This window comes from Topomyia yanbarensis, unplaced genomic scaffold (assembly GCF_030247195.1).
Source record: "Topomyia yanbarensis strain Yona2022 unplaced genomic scaffold, ASM3024719v1 HiC_scaffold_128, whole genome shotgun sequence".
NCBI classification, from domain to species: Eukaryota; Metazoa; Arthropoda; class Insecta; order Diptera; family Culicidae; genus Topomyia; species Topomyia yanbarensis.
The window spans coordinates 17,634-30,119 of record NW_026683303.1 but is presented as its reverse complement, the minus strand read 5'-3'; the positions used below and the strand labels follow the sequence as shown (position 1 = coordinate 30,119).

General features: G+C 40.1%; 2 protein-coding genes across 2 annotated transcripts; both read left to right on the top strand.

Annotated features, from left to right (window-relative positions):
• The first annotated feature begins 3,002 nt into the window (after positions 1 to 3,002).
• Positions 3,003 to 5,660, top strand: LOC131694734 (uncharacterized). The gene has a single exon (XM_058983215.1). The coding sequence runs from the start codon at positions 3,003 to 3,005 to the stop codon at positions 5,658 to 5,660; it is 2,658 nt and encodes an 885-aa protein (XP_058839198.1).
• A 55-nt stretch (positions 5,661 to 5,715) lies between these two features.
• On the top strand, positions 5,716 to 7,353 carry LOC131694733 (uncharacterized). The gene has a single exon (XM_058983213.1). The coding sequence runs from the start codon at positions 5,716 to 5,718 to the stop codon at positions 7,351 to 7,353; it is 1,638 nt and encodes a 545-aa protein (XP_058839196.1).
• Positions 7,354 to 12,486: the final 5,133 nt, after the last annotated feature.

Genomic DNA, 12,486 nt, shown 5'->3' with positions numbered 1-12,486 from the left:
CCACTTGCCCTAGGCCATTTCCTAAGGCTTTTTGAAGACGAACTGCCTCTGGAAAGTTTCCAATGTTCTCACAAAACTCGCGCATTGATAGTTTCTTAGCTTTTCTCAACTCAATGTTTTGTGGAAAAGAAACGATGCAAGCGAAAGCCTTATCATATATATTGTTAATAATTACTTGTTTTGAATCCAACTTTTAAAGTGTTGTACAGTTCATGTGAACAGACCTTGAATATTTTAAGCGTAGCTAGCGCTACTGGCAATTGGTGGCAGCTTCAGGCAACGTAAAGTTTTCACGGGGCTGCTTCACAGTTTCAAACACCTTGTATGCGTGCAGTCTACCTATCCTTCTTGTAGTTGAATTATTTTGTGCTGCTATATTCTGGTTGTAGCTGCCATTCTGAGGAAACACATGTTTTGTGGTTGAAAAAGTGTGGACACAGAATTGGCACACTTGAAGTTTGTTATGTTACTATGTTTTAATTGCCGCAAGGTTCTACTGTATCGATTTTGTTGGCTATTTTCGGCAAATTTGAGACTAAGAGAAACGAAGGAAATGAAATTGAAAGACATCCGTCTTATGACAAACGCCATTTTGGGGTATTCTAGAGCGAATCAGTTATAAACTTAGAACGGAAAACTAGAACTAGGCAGGCTCATAAGGGCATGATCGAAAGGAAATGTGAAGAATTCTTTGCCTTCTGCAGAGTAGGAGTTGGGCGTTGCACCCAAGTCTACCGCATGGTCTATGGTAGAACATAACTCATCATCATGTTTTACCGCCGACGCCGACTTGAAGTTTTTTGTGACTATTTGTGTATTCATAAAAAGTAAGCTTTAAAATACTATATTTCTGAATATTATTCGAATAATAGTTTTGATGGGTGCGGTAAAGCGCGCCATGGGCCGGCGAACTCAGAAAAATTACTTTCCACTTGAAAAATAACGAAAATACCCTAAAATAACTCTCGGAATCTGTGGGGCATTCTAGGATGCGGTTATATAATGCAATCAAACATTTTAAGCAACAGATTACAGCCAATTCCCTGAAATATAATCCCCCTCCTCGATAAACGACATTTACTGAAGATCATCTTATCACCATCGAACCAAAAAAATCCATCACTTTCGTCGACTGAAATCAAAAACATCGTTGAACGAGATCATAGCATGTCAGTGAGCAGCAAAACCGTACGAATATGACGTCTGAGGAGCGTTTGATCGCCCTTATTGCACAACACAAACCACTTATTTCTAAAAACGATTCGACAGCTATAGTAAACTTTGCTAAGTTGGACGGAAATAAGCCTGCAACTTTTTGGAGAAATGTTTTTTAATCAATTTGGGTCGGACAGTAACGGTTGTTGTACGCGATGGACGCTTCCAGAACGATCGAGCAACGCGTCATAGTGGCGTGCGCTGATTGGCTAGAGCAGTGAAAGAGCCATTATATAAACCCGCGAGATGCGATTCCCTATTCATTCAGTGTTGTACCATTAACAAGTAAACATCAAGAATTAAAGCAAAACAGAAAACAATCTTTCATTCGCGAGAGAGAAAACCCATCGGTCAGCGAGAGAGCCCCACCCAGCGAGCGTGCTGTTTTTTTGCTTCCTCCATCGTCGCGAACTATCGAGACGATTAGCGAGCGTGGTGTGTCTGCTATTGCTGATATTACCATCGGCGTCGTACCTTGCGGCTGGTGTGAGGATTGAAACGAATGATTTGGTCAACAGGGCGACCAGCGTTTCATCCTTGAATATTAAAGAATTAAATAAGCTTCCATTCCATTCCAATTGAGGTGTTTTCCGCTGTGACTGTGGTGTGCACAGCTGTATGAGATTCATCGTGTATGTTACTGGTGACTGTGAAGTGCACAGTATCTGGTGGCTCATACGTCGTGTGATGGCAGCTGTTGTGTTGTCTGTCGGCGGTCCTTCCTAGCGCTGGTGGCTGTGGTGTGCACGGATATCGGTCATTTTGCGTCGTACTACTGAAGTTGTGATGTGCATGGTGTTCGGTGGTTTGATAAGTGTGTGAAACAATACATTGGTCCTTCGAACCGAATCATTACCAGTGTGATACTTCCATCCAAAAATTGTGAGTGATCGAAAAACTGAACAGTAACACAACGAGTGAACTGTATTAGCCTATTGAAAGTGAACTTTAGTAATCATGGGCCAGTTGAAGCAATTAATTCACCAACGAGGCCAAGTGAAGGCGCGCGTGACAGTGATTGTTCAAAAGTTGGATGACGCTTTAGCACAGCCAACATCAACGAGCTTATCCCAGTTGAAAGCGTTTGAACGGAAATTAGAACTGCATTATTCGGAGTATTCAGCAAAACATGACCAGATCATGGACCTTTGTTCCAGTGAAAATACGGATGAGCAGGATCAGAAGTTAGACGAGTTCGACGAGCTGCATACTGATGCGTTAGTGAAACTCAATCGCCTGCAGGAGTTTTTACGTGCTTCACCGCCAAATGCCAATAGTGTTCCCCAAGTGATAGTAACCCAGCAACCCTTGAAGATGCCGATTCCGACCTTTGATGGGAAATACGAAGGATGGCCCAAGTTCAAAGCTCTCTTCAGTGATCTAGTCGGAAAATGTGGTGACTCCGACGCAACTAAATTGCAGTACCTACACAAGGCGTTAATCGGCGAAGCTTCTGGTATCCTCGATGCGAGAATTATCAACGACAACAATTTTGAGCGAGCCTGGTTGTTGTTAGAAGAGCGTTTCGAGAATCCAAGAGTAATTATTGACACTCACATTTCCGGTCTGCTGTCAATGAAACCGATATCAAAACAGAACTACAAAGAGCTGAGAGCCTTAATTGACACCTGCAATCGTCATGTGGAAGGATTGCGATTCATGGAGCAAGAGGTCGATGGAACGGTCTCATCGTAGTGAAACTGCTTACATCGTGCCTTGACGGAGAAACGCGCAAGCAATGGGAGCAAACATTGGAGCACGGAGAGCTTCCCGATCTCGAAGAATCCATGAAGTTTCTCAGAAGTTACTGCCAAGTTCTTGAAAGATGTGAAGTGGATAAGCCTTCTTCATCCAAATCAGCAGCTAAGCCACCTTCGATTGCAAAACCCAGCGCGCCACCGAGAACATCCCATCCAGTAACATCCAATCAATCAGAGATTTTGTGTGAAGTATGCGCGGGTCAGCATAGTAATTACAAATGTCCTTCCTTCATGAGTGTTGATCAGCGTGTTACCAAGGTGATACAAATCGGATTATGTTTCAACTGTCTTCGGAAAGGTCACCAACTGAGAGCTTGTCCGTCGGATAAATCATGTTCGAAGTGTTCCAAAAAGCATCATACGTTGCTACACTTCGAGCAACTATTGCAACCTGAGCCTAAGCAGCAGAATTCCAGTGGATCAAACAGCCTGCAAGAAGCTAATGCATTAACCACTATTTCTGAGAATCCTGTAACTACAGCGTGTTCCAGCGTTCAACGTCGTGCAAAACAAGTGCTATTGATGACTGCATTGGTGAATGTAGCTTCAAAAAGTGGAAGAGTCTTTAAGTTACGTGCCCTCCTCGATTCAGGGTCTCAAGTCAACCTGGTATCCGATTCTGCTGTGAAAATGCTAGCGCTTCCAAAGTATCCTGCCAACGTGCCAGTTGTAGGAGTAGCTGGTGCCCAATCCAAAATTCGCCATCGTGTGATTTTGAAGCTATTTTCTGAACATACAGACTTCAAAAGTGATGTAGACTGTTTGGTAACAACGAAAGTGACAGGAAAAATTCCATCCATTCCGATTAACATTTCAGAATGGAAATTTCCGACCGGCATTGTGTTAGCCGATCCAGGTTTCAACGAGCCAAAAGAAGTGGACCTAATGATTGGTACCGAACTATTTTTCCAAATCCTCAAACAAGCTCAACTGAAAATCTCCGATGATCTACCTACACTGTATAAGACTCAGTTTGGATGGGTTATCGCCGGTGCTCTTCAAGAATCCAATGATGAAGTCGTAAATGTGTTGTGTGCCACAAACGAAGATCCATTGCTGGAGAGTATCCAAAGATTTTTCGAACAGGAAGAGCTTCCGAAAGAAAAGGTGCTTACGGTTGAAGAGGAAGGGATAGAAAATCTTTTCTGCAAAACGTTCTATCGAGATGAAGATGGCCGATTTGTGGTTCAGCTACCATTCCGCGATTCCATCAATGAATTAGGTAACTCCAGATCATTAGCGTTCAAGAGGTTCCTATCGAGTGAAAAACGACTAGCCAACAACCCAAAGATGAAGGTGATGTACCAAGCCTTCATAAAGGAATATGAAGACCTTGGTCATTGCCATGAAATCCGCGAAGCGTGTCATCCTCCAGATCAACGAAGCTACTATCTCCCGCATCATGCAGTACTCAAACCTTCGAGCACCAGCACAGCTCTACGTGTTGTATTTGACGGCAAGGCGCAGTCGAACGGATTATCCCTCAACGAAGTTTTGATGGTTGGTCCCAACATCCAGAACGATCTATTTTCCATCGTATTGCGCTTCAGAAAACACGTTTATGCATTTTCGGCAGACGTTGAGAAAATGTATAGACAAGTGAGAATCGATCCAAGCCAGACCCGTTTCCAGAGAATTTTTTGGCGTGACAAACCAACCGACCCAATAAGAGTGATGGAGCTGGACACAGTGACATACGGGACATCTCCGGCATCGTTCCTGGCCGTTAGATCCATGATTCAACTTGCGAGAGATGAGAGAATAAACTTTCCCATAGCAGCTGAGTCTATAATAGAAGATTGCTACATGGACGATATACTAAGTGGTGCTTCAACATTAGCAGCCGCGAAACAACTACGCGGTGATATCGAGGTGTTAATGGCGAAAGGAAAGTTTCCAATACGGAAGTGGTGTTCCAACGACGACGAAGTGCTTGAAGGTATTCCGGAGCGAGACCGTGAAAAATTGAGACGCATAGAAGATTCTCGTGCTAACGAAACTATTCGCGCTTTGAGCATTCTGTGGAACTCAAGAAGTGATCAGTTCCTGTTTTGGAGAAGTCCGGAATCGATTCAACTCGAACAAAAGGTGACCAAAAGGAATGTTCTCTCCCAGATCGCCAAACTTTTCGATCCCCTTGGCCTAATTTCTCCTGTGATCGTATTAGCCAAGTCCATCATGCAACAATTGTGGGATGATGGTTTAGGATGGGATGAGACCCTTGAGAGCAAGACGCTGAGTAGATGGATGAACTTTCATCAGTCGCTAGTTGGATTGAACGAGATACAAATACCGAGATGTGTTGTGGTTCCTGAAACTATTCGCGTGGAGATGCATGGTTTCTCGGATGCATCGTGTACTGCTTATGGCGCCTGTCTTTATCTGCGTTGTATTCAGTTGGATGGAGCAGTTTCAGTTAAATTGCTATGCAGTAAGTCTAAGATTGCTCCATTACGTCGTCTCACAATGCCCAGACTAGAATTGTGTGCCGCCGTGACATTGGCAAAACTGGTCAGTGTAGTGATTCCTATCTTAAAGATTGAAATAAACGATGTCAAGTTATGGGCTGACAGCCAGATTGTGCTGGCGTGGCTGAAGAAGGATCCAGAGCGACTTGAAGTGTACGTTAGAAACCGAATTTTGGAGATGTGCCTATGTGTGGAAGTACGTCAGATCAGAGAATAACCCAGCGGATCTGATCTCTAGAGGGTGTGTCCCAGATGTTTTACATCGCTCCGATATGTGGTGGAATGGTCCACAATTCCTTCAAACGTTCAATTACGAGATCCAGGAGACTCCGGTGATTCAAGACGACGAGTTACCGGAAATAAGGAAGACTAAAGTGTGTAACACTGCTGTGGAAGTTGAGGACGAAGCATTGTTCGAACGATGTGGCTCATTTTCCAAGTTGCAGCGTATACTGGCGCAAGTGGTGAGATTCACTCGACTGACACGAATGGTAAAGGAGGAACGTAAAAATTGTCGGTTCATCTCCGTACAAGATATGCGAAAAGCGTTGGAGTGCATAGTGCGAATTCTACAGAAAAACCATTTAAGCGAAGAGATCCAGTGCGTTCGAAGCAAGGAGTTGTCGAAGCGACTCGCGAGTCTTCAGCCGTTCTTAGACGAAAAGGGTTTTCTACGCGTCGGTGGACGTCTACAAAACTCTAATCTACCGTTTGAAGCCAAGCACCAGTTACTTCTTCCACGTAATCATCGAGTGACGGAGATGCTGATTCGTCAATATCATGAGGAGAGATTCCATGAGGGACCATCCGGTTTGCTGGCAGCGATAAGGCAGAAGTACTGGTTGGTCAATGCTCGATCCGCCATTCGGAAGGTGACCCGCAGCTGCGTGAAGTGTTCCCGAGTCAAGCCGAGAAGGGTACAGCCGTTAATGGGGAATCTTCCGGAAGAACGTGTGAATGCAGCAGCGGCGTTCGAACTCACTGGTGTGGATTACGCCGGTCCCGTGGTAGTGAAGGAAGGAAGGTATAAACCGAAACACGTAAAGGCATACATAGCTCTGTTTGTGTGTCTTGCAACGAAATCGATTCACCTAGAACTAGTGTCTGACTTGACAACGGAAGCTTTCCTCGCTGCTTTGGATCGTTTTGTAAATCGACGTGGGATGGTTCGCAAAATGATGTCGGACAACGCAACTAATTTTGTTGGAGCCTCAAAGGAACTTCACAAACTGTTCATGATGTTCCGCGACGAGATCGAAAAGGCGAAAATCAACAATTTCCTGCTTCAACGAGAGATAGAGTGGGAATTGATTCCACCCCGATCACCGAATTTCGGGAGTTTATGGGAGGCAGGAGTAAAGGTTGTCAAGTCCCACCTCCATCGGGCTTTAGGCAACGCAATTTTAACGTTTGAAGAGTTCGGAACGGTTTTGACCCACGTTGAAGCTATTGTCAATTCAAGGCCATTATATGCACTGTCTGATGACCCAAATGAACCGCTTCCGATAACTCCTGCACATTTAATGATTGGAAGACCGTTAGAACCAATTTTGAAGCCATCGTATTCCGAAGTAGCTGTGAACCGTCTGTCCCGCCACCAGTATCTTAATTATTTGCGTGATCAGTTTTGGTCAAAGTGGTTGCGTAACTATCTGTCATCACTCCAATCTAGGGCAAAGTGGACAAAAAATGAACCTAATGTGAAAATAGGCACCATAGTGCTACTAATGGAAGACAATCAACCAGTTCAATCGTGGAGGTTAGGTCGAATCGTAGCAGTTTACCCAGGAAAGGACAATACAATTAGAATCGCCGACGTGCATCGGGAGTTTTTAGACGAACTATCCGCAACTTGGCCCCTCTACCTATCGCCGACAATGACGATCCGACGATTTCTGCTTTGGAATTAGATTCCAACCGGCGGGTGGATGTACGCGATGGACGCTTCCAGAACGATCGAGCAACGCGTCATAGTGGCGTGCGCTGATTGGCTAGAGCAGTGAAAGAGCCATTATATAAACCCGCGAGATGCGATTCCCTATTCATTCAGTGTTGTGCCATTAACAAGTAAACATCAAGAATAAAAGCAAAACAGAAAACAATCTTTCATTCACGAGAGAGAAAACCCATCGAGCAGCAGAGTAGAGCCAGCCTGGTCAACACGGCGACCAGAAGCAGCTTGCGAGAAAGTGTATCACTTAGCATCGGTCAGCGAGAGAGCCCCACCCAGCGAGCGTGCTGTTGTTTTGCTTCCTCCATCGTCGCGAACTATCGAGACGATTAGCGAGCGTGGTGTGTCTGCTATTGCTGATATTACCATCGGCGTCGTACCTTGCGGCTGGTGTGAGGATTGAAACGAATGATTTGGTCAACAGGGCGACCAGCGTTTCATCCTTGAATATTAAAGAATTAAATAAGCTTCCATTCCATTCCAATTGAGGTGTTTTCCGCTGTGACTGTGGTGTGCACAGCTGTATGAGATTCATCGTGTATGCTACTGGTGACTGTGAAGTGCACAGTATCTGGTGGCTCATACGTCGTGTGCTGGCAGCTGTTGTGTTGTCTGTCGGCGGTACTTCCTAGCGCTGGTGGCTGTGGTGTGCACGGCTATCGGTCATTTCGCGTCGGAGCTGTGATGTGCATGGTGTTCGGTGGTTTGATAAGTGTGTGAAACAATACAGTTGTGTTTAATTTTCGGCAAAGAGGCATCATAATCCACAAAATTAGGACAATACGATGGCGGTTGTATTGTGCATGCTTTTTTGCGGCATGGTATGGGGCCAATCGTGAACATTGATCGCAGAATGGATCCGCATCAGTACAAGCAAATATTTTAGGATCATCTACCGGTCTATGTGGTGAACATTTATGCATAAAAACTACATTAGCATACATCTCGGTTCGTTATATAGTGCCTTTTGATCAGATGGTTAATGTTCTTTCATGATCTGCAAACTGCCCAGACCTAAATTTAATAGAAATTCTGTGGAACAACGTGGAAACCACGTCGATGAAAAGAAATCCAAGAATCTGAACGATCTCTGGATCTCGAAGAATTTGAATGATCATGATTGGAAGTTAGAGAGTTGTTAATTCTAATGGAGCGATATTGCAAGCTGGTTGAGCGTCCCCCGTTGTCTAGAAACAAAAATAATTCCCTACTAAATACTAAACAGCCATGAATCATTAGACTTGATCTAAATCAAAATTAACAGCAATTTTTAAATATGTGCTAATTCTGTGTCCTGACCCAGTTTAACTTCCTTGTTAATTTCATACATATAATTGCAGATTGCGTCTAATTCTATGCCATACGCTTTATTTTCATGTTCCCACTAACAGTACACTGCATGTCTCGAAAGAATTCGGTAATGATCAGTTTGATTTTATTACGTTGGCCATTCTTTAAGGCAGGCCCGTAGCCAGGAGTTTATTTCGGGAGGGGCTTAAAAAATTATTGTATAAAGCTTTTTTTTATTTCGATTATAGAGGTTAGAAAATTTCTTTAGAAAAATTTCTAACTCTATATGTGCGGGATTGATGAACGAACCGTGATGAGCTGCGTACAAGGCAATCGATTTACCAACTACGCTTTACCCGCCCCTGCATAAAGCTTTTAGTTCTAATTACTTCATATTGTCACTAGAAACTAAACGAAATTTTGAAAAGTTCTTAATGAAAACAAAGCCAAATCTAAGACTATACTATATTACCAGTTCTAATTCATCATGCTAACATAATTTTTTGGCATACCCCAGTTAGGAAGGAGGATCTTTGATGATCAATAGGATCAAAATATATGGGTCATTCCACGTCTGATTTACAATCAAAATTTGAATTCCTTCCAATTTTTTTTTCTTGCATTCATTAGCTAAAAATAATTGACACGTATTTTTTATTTTGGCTGAATATGATTTTTTTTTCAAGTTATTAGTTTTTGAACTTTTGAAGTTTATAACATTGATCATTTTTCAATCACTTATAACTCGGAAACGACTCGATATATGGAAAAAAAATTAAATAAAAAAGTTGTGTACTCAATGAGCTTACTGAAAAAATTGCAATTTCTTTTTGTTATATAACTTATGAAATTTGCAATTGTTTGAAACAAATTGAATTTTTTAAAGTTGGACCAATTTTTTTACTTATTATTTTCTTTAAATATTAAGAATCATGTTAAAATAATTGTGCAAAAATTTGGGAGTGGATATCAAAATACTTTGCGAGATATTACAATTATAAACTTAAAACAAGGCAATTTTACACCAAACGCCTAGTGATAGGCCTATTGTAATTGAAATATCTCGTAAAATAGGTAGAATTTCTTTCTGAAATTTATACACAATCTTCTCGATACAATTATAAATTATTTGAAAAAACTAAAAAGTTTTTTTGGCTCTACCCTGAAAAAAAAGTTATTTGTTACTAATATTTGCATAATACATAAATTATTTAACAAAAACAAATATTACAAAAAAATCCACCGAGATCTTCCGCAAACGCAGCTTTTATTATTTAATGCTTTTTTCCAAAAATCTAATAGTTTCTCTGTTATCAGGGAATGAAAAATGTCCAATTCTATTAAATTTATAAAACTTTAAAAAATCACTATATTATTAAAAGTCGATATTTGTATGTATATGATTTATGGGCTCCCAAACGGCTTAACCAATTGCCGTAAAAATTTATACATAGTAGGAATTTGTTATGGAGCGTGTTTGTGTGCTATTGGTGGGGATTATCTGCCTACAAGATGGCGCTTCGGAACAAATTGTGGTTTACTCCTATTTCGTTGAAAGTCGCATCAACGCGCGATGGGTATTAGCTAGTATTTTATAAAGTTCAAAAACTCATAACTTGAAAAAAAATATCAAATTCAGCCAAAGTAAAAAAATCGTGTCTATAATTTTCAGCTAAAGAATGCAAAAAAATGGAGGGAACTAAAATTATAGTTGTAAATCGTGGAATGACTCGCATTCAGCAAATTTAAGACTTTTTTGGGGGTATTCTAATGTTAAAAGCAAATATTTTTTTAAAGTCCTCCGAAATCAAATTTATTTTGATTATATAACTATATTAAGAAGATTATGTGAAAATTTCAGAATGGAACTCGAAGTGTTTTACGAGATATTTCAGTTATAACAGGCGTTTCACTGGGCATTTAGTGTAAAATTGCCTTGTTTTATGTTTATAATTGTAATATCTCGCAAAGAATTCCACTGCCAAATTTTTACATAATCTTTTTAACATGATTTTAATACTTAAAGAAAATAATAAATAAAAAATTTGGTCCAACCTTAAAAAAGTTCAATTTGTTTCAAGTAATTGCAAATTTCATAGGTTATATAACAAAAAAAATTGTGATTTAATTTTGGTAAGCTTATTTGAAAACGCAATTTTTTATTTAATATTTTTTTCCATATATTTCCGAGTCATTTCCGAGTTATCAGTGATTGAAAATGTTCAATTTTATAGACTTCAAAAGTTCAAAGCGAATAACTTGAAAAAAAAAAAATATTTAGCCAAACCAAAAAATACGTGTCAATTATTTTTAGCTAAAGAATGTAAGAAAACATTTTAGAAGGAATTGAAATTTTGGTTGTAAAACTGACGTGGAATGACTTATGTATTTCAATGATTTAATCAACTAAAGGTAACTGCCCGGAATTTAATCTATTCAAGAAAATTGTCCACAAATCGAATGAATATCACTTAACACTGTTACTACTATCATCTAATTTACGTAAAATTTTACTAAATGCTTCATTGCTGACAACATAACTAGAAACTATAAATGTGAACAAGCTCAATAATTTCAGCATCTCTAAACTTCGACACATAGAAGGGAATACATCGCACTTACTTCCCCTCGATTTCAATTTATTGATTCCTTTTTGTTTTTTTTCTCCGTGATGTCTTATCATCTTATTCCATAAAGACCAAAAATAAAACGAAAGACTGTAATATAATGAAAACATGAAATCGAAACAATAATCCCACCTTATTGACTTATAGACTCAACTAGTTACAACATTTTAGTCGCTCTCCGTGATGTCTGATCAATCTATCGACACGTCGTTTTCAAACTTACATAGGCATTAATTAGAAAAAATCGAAAGCGACTAAAATGCTGCTGGTGGTTGCACCATTTAGTTTATTATGGTTGATTGACTAATATGTGGTTTAGCATCAATTGATCAATTGACATCCGAAGGAAAGTAAGTGTAAAATCACGTCAGTTAGTCATACCGCTACTGTGTACGTTTCTGTATATCAACAAAATTAGTAATATACGATTCGTGGGTTGATGAACACCTCAGGAAAACCGCTGGTTTACCACTTTTTGGCTTGTTTACTTTTTCACGTTTTTCTTGCTTATTGTTCGATTTTCCAGACTAACAGTGTTTCAATACGGCCCGCATTCCCCACATAAAATGAAATTGAGTGTCAATAGAAATACTATTGCATTAAAATGATGCGAAAATAAAAAAAAAACTGTCTTCTCGGCTACAACTATGTCATCAGCTAATTGAAATGTTTTTGTTTAGCACGCTTGAGTGAGATGCCTGACGTTTATATTAAGCGTCCAGTGCTCTAATCTAGTACAGAAATCCAATTTGCGTATGATTTAACTAACTTTCTTTATTCAGGCCAATATCTAGCATAAAATGAATATTGTTAGATGCCATCACTAGCGATAAATGTTAATTTTGGCACAGTTTTTGAACTCAGTAGTTCTATGAAACTTCTAATTTTTTATTATACAATTCGTTTATTTGAGTCGGTTCAATGCATTAGCTAAATGAAGCCTTGAGTCTTTAATATATTTCCACGATGTAAACAATGAAAATGATAAAACGCTAATGGTTGTCCAACAGATCTCGTGCGATTGACCTGTTTACTAACTGAGAAATATTTTTCATAACCAACCGCGTCTTGGTGGCAGTTCATATCTATCTTGTACACTTCCGTATTATTATCGTGGTAACTACTATGTCCATGTTCGCGAATATCTGATTTCATTTTTGTTTTGTCCCCTTATG

Coding starts and splice junctions, on each gene's coding strand:
- LOC131694734 (XM_058983215.1), top strand. CDS start 3,003: ATGAAGTTTCTCAGAAGTTACTGCCAAGTTCTTGAAAGATGTGAAGTG.
- LOC131694733 (XM_058983213.1), top strand. CDS start 5,716: ATGTGGTGGAATGGTCCACAATTCCTTCAAACGTTCAATTACGAGATC.